The sequence below is a fragment of the Varanus komodoensis genome, unplaced genomic scaffold, assembly GCF_004798865.1.
Source record: "Varanus komodoensis strain SLA01 unplaced genomic scaffold, ASM479886v1 scaffold25, whole genome shotgun sequence".
In the NCBI taxonomy this organism is placed as follows: domain Eukaryota; kingdom Metazoa; phylum Chordata; class Lepidosauria; order Squamata; family Varanidae; genus Varanus; species Varanus komodoensis.
Genome location: NW_025335661.1, coordinates 142,351 through 155,624, shown reverse-complemented (window position 1 = coordinate 155,624; position 13,274 = coordinate 142,351). Strand labels below are relative to the sequence as shown.

At 38.2% G+C, this 13,274-nt stretch overlaps 2 protein-coding genes and 1 long non-coding RNA gene across 3 annotated transcripts in view; 2 read left to right on the top strand and 1 right to left on the bottom strand.

Annotated features, from left to right (window-relative positions):
• Window positions 1–7,719, top strand: part of PIGX (phosphatidylinositol glycan anchor biosynthesis class X) — a 10,287-nt gene extending 2,568 nt beyond the window's left edge. The window contains exons 3-7 of the mRNA XM_044433070.1: window positions 1,994–2,051; window positions 2,601–2,742; window positions 4,940–5,153; window positions 5,360–5,460; window positions 6,268–7,719. Coding sequence (XP_044289005.1) covers window positions 1,994–2,051; window positions 2,601–2,742; window positions 4,940–5,153; window positions 5,360–5,460; window positions 6,268–6,426 — 674 coding nt within the window. The 3' untranslated portion in view covers window positions 6,427–7,719. The remainder of the gene's footprint in view (window positions 1–1,993; window positions 2,052–2,600; window positions 2,743–4,939; window positions 5,154–5,359; window positions 5,461–6,267) is intronic.
• On the bottom strand, window positions 1,026–13,243 carry LOC123024867. Its single transcript, XR_006415000.1, has 3 exons — window positions 13,137–13,243; window positions 8,453–8,739; window positions 1,026–3,243 (listed from the first exon to the last, which is right to left on the bottom strand). It is a non-coding gene; the product is annotated as an uncharacterized LOC123024867 (long non-coding RNA).
• Window positions 6,294–13,274, top strand: part of PAK2 (p21 (RAC1) activated kinase 2) — a 60,350-nt gene continuing 53,369 nt past the window's right edge. Inside the window, exon 1 of the mRNA XM_044433067.1 lies at window positions 6,294–6,324. The gene's annotated coding sequence lies outside the window, so the exon portion shown is untranslated. The remainder of the gene's footprint in view (window positions 6,325–13,274) is intronic.

The following is a 13,274-nucleotide window of genomic DNA, read 5'->3' as shown; positions in this document are numbered from 1 at the left end:
CCCCCCCCCCCCCCCCCATGTATTTATCTCTACAGTGAGCATATATGTGGGCACATGCTCAGTCACTTTGACCATGCCTGTAGTCAAGTGTTTTCTTGTTTCTTGTACCACCACCTGGCAAAGCATCCTTTTCTCTGTTTCCATCTTAATGATTAGGCATGGAGGCTTGTCATTTGGTCAGCCAGGCCAGCACTCCTTTCTCTGTACCCTTCCCCAGCACCCTTTGCCTTCCATCATCCTATGACTTCCCCCAACCTCCCTCCCTTCCCCTCCCCTATTATTGCCCCGGTCTAGGATGCTTTGAAAAGTATTCATTCCTAGGTACTCCTATCTTCTGGAATTCATCCATGCTGGCTTGCCTCTTCCTATCTTTTCTTTTTCTTTAATTCAGTTACTAAAATGCCCTAGCATACTATTACTCTTGCCTCATTTCTTTGTCGCATCGATATTGCATTTTCTTTATATCACATTGCATTTATATCCCACCTTTTTTCTTCTTGTGATGGACCCAAGGTGGCTTATATCATTGTGTACTCAATTTTTTATTCTTCTACAACAATCCTGTGAGGTAGAATTGGCTGAGAGTGAATGACTGGCCCAAAGTCATCCAGTGAGCTTAATGGCTGAATGGGGATTATGACCCAGTTCTCCCATATCCCCATTCCAATACTAACCACCATGGCACAGTTACTCTCATCTTCCCCCTACTCCTCTGTGCTAGTTGCTGCTTTGTACTTCATCAACTTCATCTCCCCCATTCCACCACCCATAATCCTACATTCCAGTTCCTGTTACTTTTCTCCCTCTCATGTGTCTTCCCACCTCTTTGGGTGAGCATGAAGGCCAGTCTTTCTTTCCCCTCTCTTGGTAGAAATTATGCCTTCCTAAATGCCCCCCATGTCTGAGCTCCTGCTCAGTCTTCTTTCTTACTGTTACATTCCCTATAATCTCTATTAAAGTGCATTGAAGTCTTCATTCCATCATGGACAAATCTACTCAACCAAATCCAATAAGAAAGACTTTTCTATAGTAAAGTGTATTTTAATTTCAGTAGTGTAAGGAAGTGTATTGCTTTCTTGAAAGGATATATTCATATAGAAATTGATTGTTCTATATTATAAGACAGATTGTTATCTCAAGAATACCTTAGAATACCTTAGTAAAATCTTCCACTGATATGCAAGCTGTACTGCCCAAAATTTGTGCACATAATTTGATTATTGTTCTCCCCCATTACAGCATTCTTCCCCACACTAGCATGTATCCAAATACTTTTGGAATGAAAATAAAAGGCATGACAACTCAGACTGGTATCTGTGAAAAGTGCAGCAGGCACATAGCAATAGAGAGACCAGCTCTTTAGGACAGCACTTTGTGCTTCTCTGCGGCTGGAAAATAACAGTTGGACATCTGGATGACGAGAAGATGGAGGGTGTGCAAACAGAGAACAGCCTGTAGGAGTCAGGCAAGCAACAACACATCTGTTACCAGGCAGTTAGGTACTAGAGGATGGATGGATGAATGGAGAGGCTCTTGAGAACGGCTGCTTTTTCTAGGGGACTCAGTGGTAATTGAACATCAGGTCTGTAGAAACCATGATCAGACAACAGGAGAAACTATTGTGGCATGCAGAAACCATAGAACAAACCATTGTTTTTTATTTTGGTTTCCAAAGACCAAACACACCATGCTGAAATACCATGTCTAGGTTTGAATGATATGACAGGCAGAAAATGGTTTAAAAAATCACCATGACTTCTCATATCATGCAAACTAGACAATGCATTTGCTATTGCACTATCTCAGGCAAGCAGTCACAAGCAAATGTCAGGATGTAAACGTCTGTTGTTTGACATGACTTCGAGAATTTCCTTTATATTAAGCTTAATATTGCTAACTTCTTCATTTTTCTTTTCCTGTGAGTCACCTTTTTTTAGGATGGAAAAGAATTCAACCTTTGTGTGTTAAAATTGTTTCTTTTCTGTTCTTTTAGATGCACAGAACACATGTCCTGAAATCATGCAACATCTTTTGAAAGATGGTTTCCACAGGTGGGTTTATGACAATCAGATATTGGGGCAGGGCTTCTGTTACTAGTGTATTAATAATACTTGAATCTTCCAAGTTTTGTAATTGCTTAACCTTTGAACTAATATGTTAAGCAAAATGAACTAGTGGCATGAATATAGGCTTGCTGTAATAGATAACACTGGTGAATAACTTAATGGAAATGCTAGTCTTTGCTAAATCTATGCTCAAACATGGAAATTTACAGGCAGCTCAGTAATCTACCTAGTTGTATTGAAACTCAGTTGCATTAAATGATGTAAATTTAATTAGGATTTCTTCACAAGTTCAGCTCCATTAATACAAAGATGATAATGCTAATAAAAATTCTTTTGCAGCCAGATTCCAGTACATGTCTTTCCAGAAGTGAGTTCTGCTGAATCTTTGTGGAATTTACACTGAAGTAACTGCATATAGCCTTTCCATCTTAGAAAACAATTGTAGATTACAGAATGGTAGCCATTTGAGATGCTTTCCAAAGAAAAGAAGCAATCTGTTTAAACAGGTTTTTGTTTTCTTCTTTTAAATGTTAGAGAACTCCTGATTAGGGTAAACCTTGGTACAGCTGATGAAGCCATAGGAAGTTGCATGGTGGCAATTAAAGTACACCTTCCAAAAGGATTGTATGTGGATCCCTATGAACTGACATCTTTACAAAAGCACAATGCCACTGAGGTATGAGGGTATACACAAAGCTAGGCTTTTAATAACTGATAGGGATATGTGTGTATAAGCAAACTTTGAACTTGTTGAAATTCTCCAAATGTATGGACTAACCACAGATTTGACTCTGTTTTATCCAGAAGGTGAACTGAATAAATCCTGATGAAAACTGAGCTGTAACAAATTTCTAAAGCATCTGTAAAGGCATAAGAGTTATGTGTCTAATAATGCTATTTATGACCAAGCAGTCCTGTCAGTCTTCTCAAAAGTGTACATGTCTTCTCAAAAGTTACCCCACTGAATTCAGTGGAATTTACTTCCAAGATGGTAATATCCAATAGCAGTACCCAGTATAGAGACTGGTTACCATTTTGGGTCTAAGGTAGAGATTGCTCCCTTAGAAACCATTCCCCATAGATTGATTAACATCAGGAAGTCATTGAGTCCCTGACCAAAGTGCCAAGTGAAGGTCCTTCAGCAACTGTCTCTGTTGGGGAGCCAATTTTGCTCAACCTAGACAAAAACAGAGAGAAATGAAGTGGCATCACTCATTCACCTACCTGATGTGAGGAAGACAAAGAAGATTCAGTTGATGCCTAGTAGTGACAACTGCATGCATATCTGTTTTTCCCTCATGAGAAAGCAAAGGAGGAATGAAGCAAATGAAGTTCAGGGTCTTCCCAAATCAAATCAAGAGATTTCACTGATGCTATATGGCTAGGACAGATTTTGTGAAATAAAAACGTCAGATTTTGATAATTGTAATGATCATGTTCTGTATAATGTCCCAGTTCCAAAGAAACAAGTTCTATACAATCAAAATGGATTTTCTACTTGTGTCTCCCAAACAGCTCTGCCTTCACCAAAATGCCACATGGCAAATTGCTTTTGAAAAGCAAGGAACTTTGCAAAGCAATTATATGGCATGGTAGTTTGAAATGGTAGAGATTTACTTTTCAAAGATAGAATGTAAAAAAAAAAAAATAATCCATCAGTTTTTTGGATCTTGGCCAGTGTTATTGTAAGGGATGGCTTTAGTATTACATTCTTATATTCATGCTATATTTCTATACTTATTTATTTACAGCATTTTTACTCTGCTCTTTTGCCAAAAAAGGCTCCCAGAGTGGCTTACACAGGTTACTAATAAAACAGTCCCTGGTTTTAGGCTTACAATCAAAAACACATGACATAAAAGGAAAAAGTATTGGGAGGAAGGTGAGAAGGGGGAAAAAAAGCAAAACTTAGAAACCAGTTCTTAGTTTCATGTTCTTATAGATGTTTCTGCCAGGGAAGAGTGAAAGGAGTTTAAAAGGTATTAAACAAGTGAACATTTCAGTTTGAAAAACCCTGGAGATACAAGGTTTCATCATATCAGAAAGCAGGCTTTGAGGATTATGTAAATTCTGTATGTTAAAACAAACATCTTTGCAGCTGAATTATTACTTTTATTTTGCATTTATGATGTTTTAAAATTAATGCTGCCACAAGCCACAACAGTTTTTTGCAGAAAAAAAACTTGCATAAATATTTAGCTTAGAGAGCAGTCCTATGACCCCCAGACACTGTTGGGTTATAGGAGGATTTGGATTCCTAGGTCCAAGGTTGGAAACAGAGCTCTGACCCTGAAGCAAGGAATCTTTGCTTTCATCCACATGTCCTCCTCACAAGCAATGTACAAAGAAGCACACTGGCTACATCTTCAAGGCTGGGAACTTGATCTTGGAAGAGTAAAGGGGATATTCTAGTGAGTGGGGAAAGGGGAATACTGCACAGACCAGGGAACATCCTATCATGTCTTCTACAGCCTCCTTTCCTCTCTCTGCCAAACTGCTATAATTAGACAGCTGAATAGACACAGCAGGAGGAGCAGAAAGCTAAAAATCCTGGCTGCCTCTGCTCTCTTTCTCCATTGGATGATCATCAGCCTCTAGCTCAGAGACTGATGATTATCTTGAGTGGATTGTTTTACCTCTTGACATTTTATTGATATGAAACTTCTGGCAGCTTTCCTTGGCATTTGTTAACTTGTGGTAAAAGACTATACTGTATTCATCTAAGGGCACTATAATCTTGCACTGCTGAGAAGAATAGGAATACAACTTTGGTATGAGTTCTGACACTTCTTTAACCAATAGTGCTATTACCTTTTACCTATATTCTGAAATGATGCCCTGCTTTTAATTATGTGTTTCTTCTTTTACCACAGGTGCTGATGCTTGTAGATAATATAGATTTGGAAGTTCCTGAGTACTTAGCTACTGAACTTTCCATCCTCATTTATATGAGACCTGAATCTGAATGTATTTCATGTTTTAGAGCATCATTACCTCTGCATAGCCGTTATCACCGACCAGCAGAAAGTGATGAAAGCATCTCTGTTGTATTGAAGAGTCCAGAAATATTGCTGCTTTGCCCAAAATGTGAGGCTTATTGACTTTCTATTTTTGGGAATGAGACAAGGGAAGAGAAATAAAAATTAAGGGGGAAAACCTTTAGGGATGTAATGTTACATTTTGCTGAAGTATTTGGGAAATATCTAAATATATATTCAGAACTGAGTAGTGTTTAAAAATGAACAATCCAATTCCTGAACATTGAGTTTATAATTTAATTCTTCTTCTTCTAGACTTCACTCCAGTGGAATGTTTGAAAGAAACTAAAATAGAAGCTCCATGTTCCTTGACGAATAGACATACATGCCACTGGGATAGTGTGGAGTTCAAAGCCGTACGTTGATGTTTCTTTCATCTCATGTTCAGATTTATATTCTAGTGTCAGCACTGGGCCTTATTGAATGAAAAATAGATGGTATATATAACTGTATATATTTAGACTGCCTAAATTCAGTGGGTGTTTAGTGGCCTAACTGTTCATGGGATTCCAGCTGAAAAGGCTGATTGGTTGGAAAAATCATTTATTAATATCCTGCCGTCTTTCCTTCAAGAAACTCAAGGCAACTTACACAATCTTCCTCCTCCTCTCAGTCTTTTCTTCACAACAACCCTATGAGGTTGCTTAGGCTGCGAGTTGGTGATGGGCCCAAAGTTACCTTGTGAACTTTGGGGCCAAGTGGGGACTAGAACCCACAATTTCCAAATTCAAGTTCAACACTATGCTGGCTCTCAAAATATTCTAGATTCTCTTTCTACTGATATTGGGAAGATCATTTAAGATTGCAATCCATACTTATTTGAGAGTAAGTATGGACTGAATTCAGTGGGACTTTCAATAGACAAGTATAGGATTGACCTGAAAAAGCAGTTAAACAAAAGAGGCTTTTAAAATGCAAAATGCTGAAAGAACCTGTCTAAAATGTATTTATTTAAGGACTTAATCCTATGCATGTTTGGACAGAAAAAATTTCCACAACTCCCAGGGTTATTCCAGTCAACACGTCTAAACTTGCACAGGTTTGTACTTTTCAACTGAACTTCCCAATGAATGCCATTGAAATATGTGAATTGTTTATGAAGTATGGAATACACACATTGAACAAAACAGAGCATATTTCAGTTAGCAACTCTTTTTTTGTAGGTAAACAAGAAACTGAAACTGCAGATACCAGTTGGCCTCAAACATCATCTTTCATTGGTATGCATGGTGACACTTGTTAGCACAATATTGTGTTCCAGTTTTATCCTTTCAGCTTTATGCAAGCATGGACATTTCTCCTTTGTTCAAAGCACACTGTGAAACTAAGAAAGAATGGTCAGACTGTTTAACTACATGAGGCAAATCAGAGATAGAAACAGAAAAACAGGCTTATGATTGGCTTAGCATCATAGAATGGAAGGAGGCCTAATGTCTCTTATTTAACTTTTTGGTTTTACATATGCTTGGAATATAGCTTCTCTGTCATTTTTCCTTCAAGACTGTATACATGTTTTCTGACTAGGTTGATAAGAGTTTAAATGCCTGACAGCCAAATTGTCATGCCATCTAATTATGTTAAAGCTAAATCTATAGTGAAATTATTAACAGGAATGGGAGATTTTTTTAATCATTGGAAAGATAACCCAATTCTTATTCTAGAAATGTTCAATGATAAAAATGGGACAAAAAGACAAAATTAAATTCTGAGTGGCAATACCATTTTTGAAGAAAGCTTTAAGTTTTTGTATTGGATAACCATGACACTTAGAGGAAATAATAGAATGGGTACAATTTTTTCCAAGTACTGAGAAAACAGTGGGTGTAAATCATAGTGATGAAAATACAAGGAAACACATAGAGGAAATTGCTTCATTAATGGAAAAAGTGAGCTGCTCCAAAGGTTCTTAATTTTTCTAGTCTCAGTAAGCCTTGCATATCACTAGGGGGCATTAAGTGGCAACTAGTATGTGAACAGTTCAGAGGGAAGGATGTGCCATCCCTCATTCATAGATAATATTCAATATTAATAAATTCTGTATGAAATAAAAGCAGAACATCTGAAATTCTTTTTCTGTAATGTATTACCTCTGTATATGGCCAGTATGCATATATTTTGGTCGTGTCTCCCCTGTCTCCCTTGTCTATGAATTACCTTGCCTAGTATTCCTTTGGATTCCCACCACTTTATAAAAAGCTTGTTTTATGTCATCTTTTAGTACTGTCTGATGGCTTGCTTTAACACTAGTCTTTTGTTTCCTCTGACTGATGATAGCCGAGCCAATACTTCAGTGGCCTCTATATGAAAAGTGTTCTGCATCTGTCTGCGGGGGGAAGGGAGCCATTAAAGAAACAACTGCAGATGGGTTATTTTGGTATGCCATCACCCGTATATGAGCAGCTAGAGCATGTAGTGAGAAGTCACCTGTGGGCCTTGGTTGTTTATCTTATCCTTGGTTTCCTTTGATTTAGTAATTAGTGTCATTTTGAACCAATTTTGTATTTTTATATTTGCACCTACTGAACTGAATTAGAAACAATGTAATTGTGTCTGGATGTTTCATGTTTAGATGTTTCCCTTTAAAGTAAAGTTACATTAAAGGCAATACATAGGAATTTTGAAGTGTAAGTCTGAATGAGTTCAGCAGCTTAGATGAGCCTTGGCTATTGGGCAGTATATAAACGAATCAAATAAATTTGCAGTCCATGTGAAGAATGAGGAAAACTGTCATACTGATGAAATGCGACAAGGAATATGGTTGGAAAAACTCAGGAAAAATATGAGGATAGTTCTTGATGAAGTCATGTGTCTAACAGAAGTATCTTTAAAAATTGAGAATTTTATTGGAGTCTATTATACATCTACATCCAAGTCATATCCTGTGTTAAATTGATTGCATTATTTCAACTGAAGGCAATTATTTTGCATAGGTTATTTCTTACAGAGATGTAATTTCCAAATATGACAATACATTAACTGTAATATCAAAAGTGTAGTCCAACTACACTTCTTACCATATGTACATAAGAATCTTTCATTCTGGAGCTGTGAAAGTTGCAATGGGAAAAGCACCTGTATGGCATTTAGATACATGTTCTTACACTGAATAACGTTTATCCTGGAGAAACTGGTTCAAATTCACACTCAGCCATGTGGTTTGCTGACTGATACAATCTATAAGATAGTGACTGGCCCAAATACAGGCACTTCCCTGGTTATGAATGAGTTCCATTCCCGAGATAATGGAATCATGTATAGTTGGCACTCCACATTTGTGGGGGTTGGGGGCACAAAAACTCAGTCAAAGAGGAAAAACTGCAAGTTTCTCTAGCTCCCTTCCCAACTCACCAGTTCCTCCTCTTTGTCGCAAGGAAATACCAGAGAGATTTCCCTCTCTGGATGGGCAGGGTAGGAAGGCGTGCTTTGGAGGCTTCCCTCTTTCCCCTTTCACTTCCTTTCCATGGTGATGACAATTTTCTGCAGTAAATTTTTTAAATTAATAGGATTTATGGCAGTTTAAGTACAGGTTGTTCATAACTTGGACATTCATAACTCAGGTACTTACTGTATATATCACAGGGTTTTTGGAAGCACAAAAGGGAGTGGGGAAGAACCATGTATACCACCTTGAGCTCCTTGGAAGAAAGACAAAATATATGTGTAATAAAAGATGAATACACCCAGAGAATGTTTACACAGTACAAATTTCTTCTTCAAAATGTGCATTACTGAAACTTAGTAGAAATAAATGTATTTCCTCCACTGCATTTTTTCTGTTTCCCTTGATCATACGTATGTGAAAATATAAAACACTAGAAATGCATCCTGACAAAAACAAATAGGATAAATTGCTATAGAAAGCTAAAATTTAGCCTATATTCAATCACAAATGGACTGTTTTAGTTTTTCACATTGATTTGCAGTTAAAAATTGCATTTTTAAAATGTTATGCATTTATTTTGGTGTCACTGTTGCATTCAGTGGCAGAACAGCAGCAGGAATGTGGCCTGTGATTAAGTTCCCCTGTAAGATTCCTGAAACAAACAGGGAAAATGAAAATGGTAATCTTTGTAGCCTTGCGGGAAAATATTTAAGAATGTATGGATGGCTTAGTCTCAAGGTGGTGGTGATGGGTCTAACTTTTTTTTTAAGGACCAGCAGCTGTTGTGTGGAATTTGAGGTGAAGTGAGAGGTCAGACCTTAAATAATATGGGAGGTCAGCAGGAGGATTCCAGCTGCCAGGGACAATTTTAGTTGGAGAAAGATGAGTCATGCAGCTTTTTTCCCCCAGAGTTACCATTCAAATCTTTTGCAACCCTCTACTTCAACCATGTACTGTAATAAATGGAATACATGGGAAAAGGTGATGCACAATGCTGGAATATCTGCAGGTATTAGGGTAACAACTGTAGTTTTATAGTATAGTTTGCAGTCAATTTGATGCCAACATTTACCTTTGTTCACCTGGTTGTATATTAGGAATGAAGTGAATAAAATTCTGGTAAAAAGGTGGCAGTAAGGCTTTCCTACTTTAGAGAAAGGAGTACAGAATCCCAAAGAACCTGTGCTTTTATCATGTATTAAAAAAAGAAAAAGATGACATTTCAAATGAAGAGAGGTTTAACCAACTTAAGAATAGGAAGAGAAATAATGAAAAGGAATGGTTTGACTGGGACTAACGTAGAATAAGTGAGCAGAAGAAATTTGAATGGAGAAACTTGGTAAGAGGTATGCTGCAGTAATTGGTGGGAGGCAGAATTAGTGTGGCAAATGGGAGAAAGTGAGAAAGGTGAGAACAGATATTTATTGTAAATTTCCCTAAGCATTTTGGTTATTGGGCAGTCTAGAAATACGATAAATTTCAAAATGTTTTTTGTTTTAATACCTCCATAAGATATGGGACTATGGAAATAAGATTATGGGGCCCTCTTCAGGTGGCTGAACCCACTGGAAACAACTGGGGCTTCAAGTTGAAAATGGATGACTAGACTGTTTCTTTTATTTTCTAGCTGAGCATGCAAGAAAATATTTGTTTTGCGAGAAATGTTTGTATCCCATGCTGAAATGTTTTCTATGCCACTCCTTTACTAGGTGTTCATATAAGCAAACATACTCTGCTGTGTGTCAATATTATGTCTGCCTTAAGTGTTTATGCATTGTATATTCAGCAGGCATCACCACCAGGAAGGGTGGTATGTATGCATCCACTGCTTCTGAAGGCGAGTCATTCTACTTGCAGAAACTGATGACTAGTGATTAACCTGAGCAACCCTAATGCCTAAAAAACTGTCTTTCTCATTTATTGCTCATACTTGCTCATTATTGACAAAAGAACTATTAAGAATTTATCAGCACAAACATGGATACTCTTAACATATAAAGCATGCTGTTTAAGGCAAATCTGTCTAAACCCATTCCAGCCTGATTTTTAAAACTTTTTGCTCTGGTCAGGGCTATTATCAGGTTTGAAGGGATAAGGCATGTTCTACCTTTCCTAGTGCCACTCTGGCATGTCCTGCCCTACCTGACCCTAAAAACTTACCAGGGGATGGGAACTGACAGCCACAGGCAGTACAGGCTGATAGAGGTCAGTCTGGCTCTGAGAGGTACTGGGTGCAGTGGCTGCATCAGTCTCTTCTGCTGATCTTGCTAACTAGGTAGGTTCATAATGAGACATGCCCCTTGAACAGGCAGGCTCTAAATGGTTTAGGGTTTAAACCAACACCTTGAATTGAACCTAGAAAGCACGCAGCAACCAGCTGTTCAATTTTTCATCAGTTACAACTTTTGGAAGCTTTTAGGGTACCTTCCCATATAGGGCTTTGAATAACTTGCCAAGCTGAATTCACTCAGGAAGGCTTGTAGCTAGTGCACCAAGAGTCAGTGTACAAATCTACTTCTTGCTTCAGGGATAGCTGAATATCAAGGAATTTTCAAGCTAAGAACCATATTCAGATAGAATGCAACTCATTCTGAAACAAGTTGAATCCTGATGTTTGCATCAGGCTTTCTCTTTGGCTATTATCAAATCCTGAGGTCTCCACTGTGTTACCTATGGACACCACTATGCCTGCAGAAACCTTTCTTGGTGCTTGTCAAATTCCTCCCCGCCTCCCCCCCCACCCCACAAAACTGTGCAAAGCAAGGTGCTGGACTGTAAAACCAGCTTTATGTCATTTAATGTAATTGTGAGCCACCCAGAGTTGCTGTGGCACAATTGGGCAGCATACAAATGCTTTAAATGAACGAATGAATGAAGTGTTCTGGCTCCTTTTGGTGTTTTAGTTTGGAATGCTGGAATTATTTTCAACTATTTCATCTGCTTTTTTGATTTGGAAATGCTTATTCAGCCAACTGGAATGTAATTTAAGTATTTTAAATGAAATGGTCCTATTGATATGTTTTCTTTGCATTAAGGCTTTCTTACTCCTAAAGCCTTACATCTAATTGCTGAAAATTATCAACTATGTTGTTAAATTTGGTGCTGAGCAGCCAGTGAAAACAAGCAGCATGGATGTGGTCAGGCACCAATTGGCCATAGGTCAAAACAAAAGGGAGTATACTGAATGACTGAAAGGGAGTATACTGAATGTTGATTTTAATAAAGCTGCCTTGGAATTGTACCAATGTGGGGACTGAAAGAAAGCAGCACAGTTTAGCTAGCTGAGAAGAATAGCTGGGCTTTTAAATACAGCTCCTAACAGATCTACATCTAATAATATTGAAAAGCTGAAAAGGATGCAGAATAGGGCAGCCAAGGTGATCAAGGGGCAAGAGCATCACCCCAGTGCGGAAAGGGTATATCTGTGACTGTTTAATGGAGAAAAAGTATGGAAGTATGCTTCATCCAAGGCATACTTTAACTATATGGAATTCTCTTTCACAAGATGTAGTTTCAGTCACCAGTTTAGATGGCATTAAAAGGGAATTAGAGAAATTCATTAGAAGTTAAAACTATCAGTGGCTATTAGGCTGATGCCTGTCTGTTGCCTCCAGTATCATAGGTAGCATGTCCATGCGCACAACAGCTGCAGGAGAACAAGGGCAAGAGGGTGCCATCACATATGCTCTAACTTGGGCTTCCCACAGTCAGCTGGTTGACGTGTGAATAGAATGTGGGACTAGATGCACCCTTAATCTGATTAAGCCTGTCTGTTCTTATGAGATGCTTCTCCCCATCTCCCTGTTGATTTTGTTGGATGTTTACAAGTAAGTTTTAAATACAATTTCTAAACAATTATTATGAAACAATCATGTATTCTGGTCAATTTACATTTTAAAGAGTAAAGGTGGTGTTTAATATTGCCCAAAGAGGACACATCAATTTTCATATGCTAGTATTTATAATGGCAATTTTTCAAATCAAAAATGTAAATTAAGATACATGCCTATGCATATTTAAACAGAAAAATCTAAGCATATGTGTTAATTTGCTAGGGTCCTCTGTGTGTGTGTGTGTGTTTTGTCTAAATATATATAGGCTTGCCCCCTTAAAGCAATAACATTACATCGTACTGTAGTTGGGAAGACTGACCAAATGACTTGTGTACTTGCTAAGGCTGCGATCCAAACGTTACTGTTGATACGCACCTTCAAGACCCCTTCTATTCCTTTATCTTTAAACCGGGCTTGAAATGGACAATCCTTCAAGCAAAGCACATCATCAGAGGCCTGTCCTCAGTAAAGTAAGTCACCCTGCAACTTTCCATGCACTCTGCCCCCTCTATGAGAAATACTTTAAAAACAAGCAACGTAACATAGAAAATCTACAATAAGCACTTTTTACTAAAAATGCACAATAATGTCCTCAATCGAAAGTAAAAGCATAAATATAAGAAAACGCCCACTTAATCCACTTTTTAAAAGACGAAGGCATAATTGAAATACGCACACTAAATTTAAGTGAGTGATTTTGAGTAAGGAGGAAAGCAAGCAAAGCCTCTGCTCTTGCCAAAATAACCTCCACAACCCAAAATATTCCAAGTCCTCTCTTTTACTCCTAAACCCGTTTCTATCTCACTAGCGGACTTACTGCACATTTCAGTGCCTTATGGGTACCGTCGCGCGCCTCCGCTCCTCGATGCATGACGGGAATCTGGTCTCAATTCCACTCTCCCTCACCCCTCCCGTTTCTTTCGCGCCGCTTTCTACACCAGGAGCCGCCCGGCCA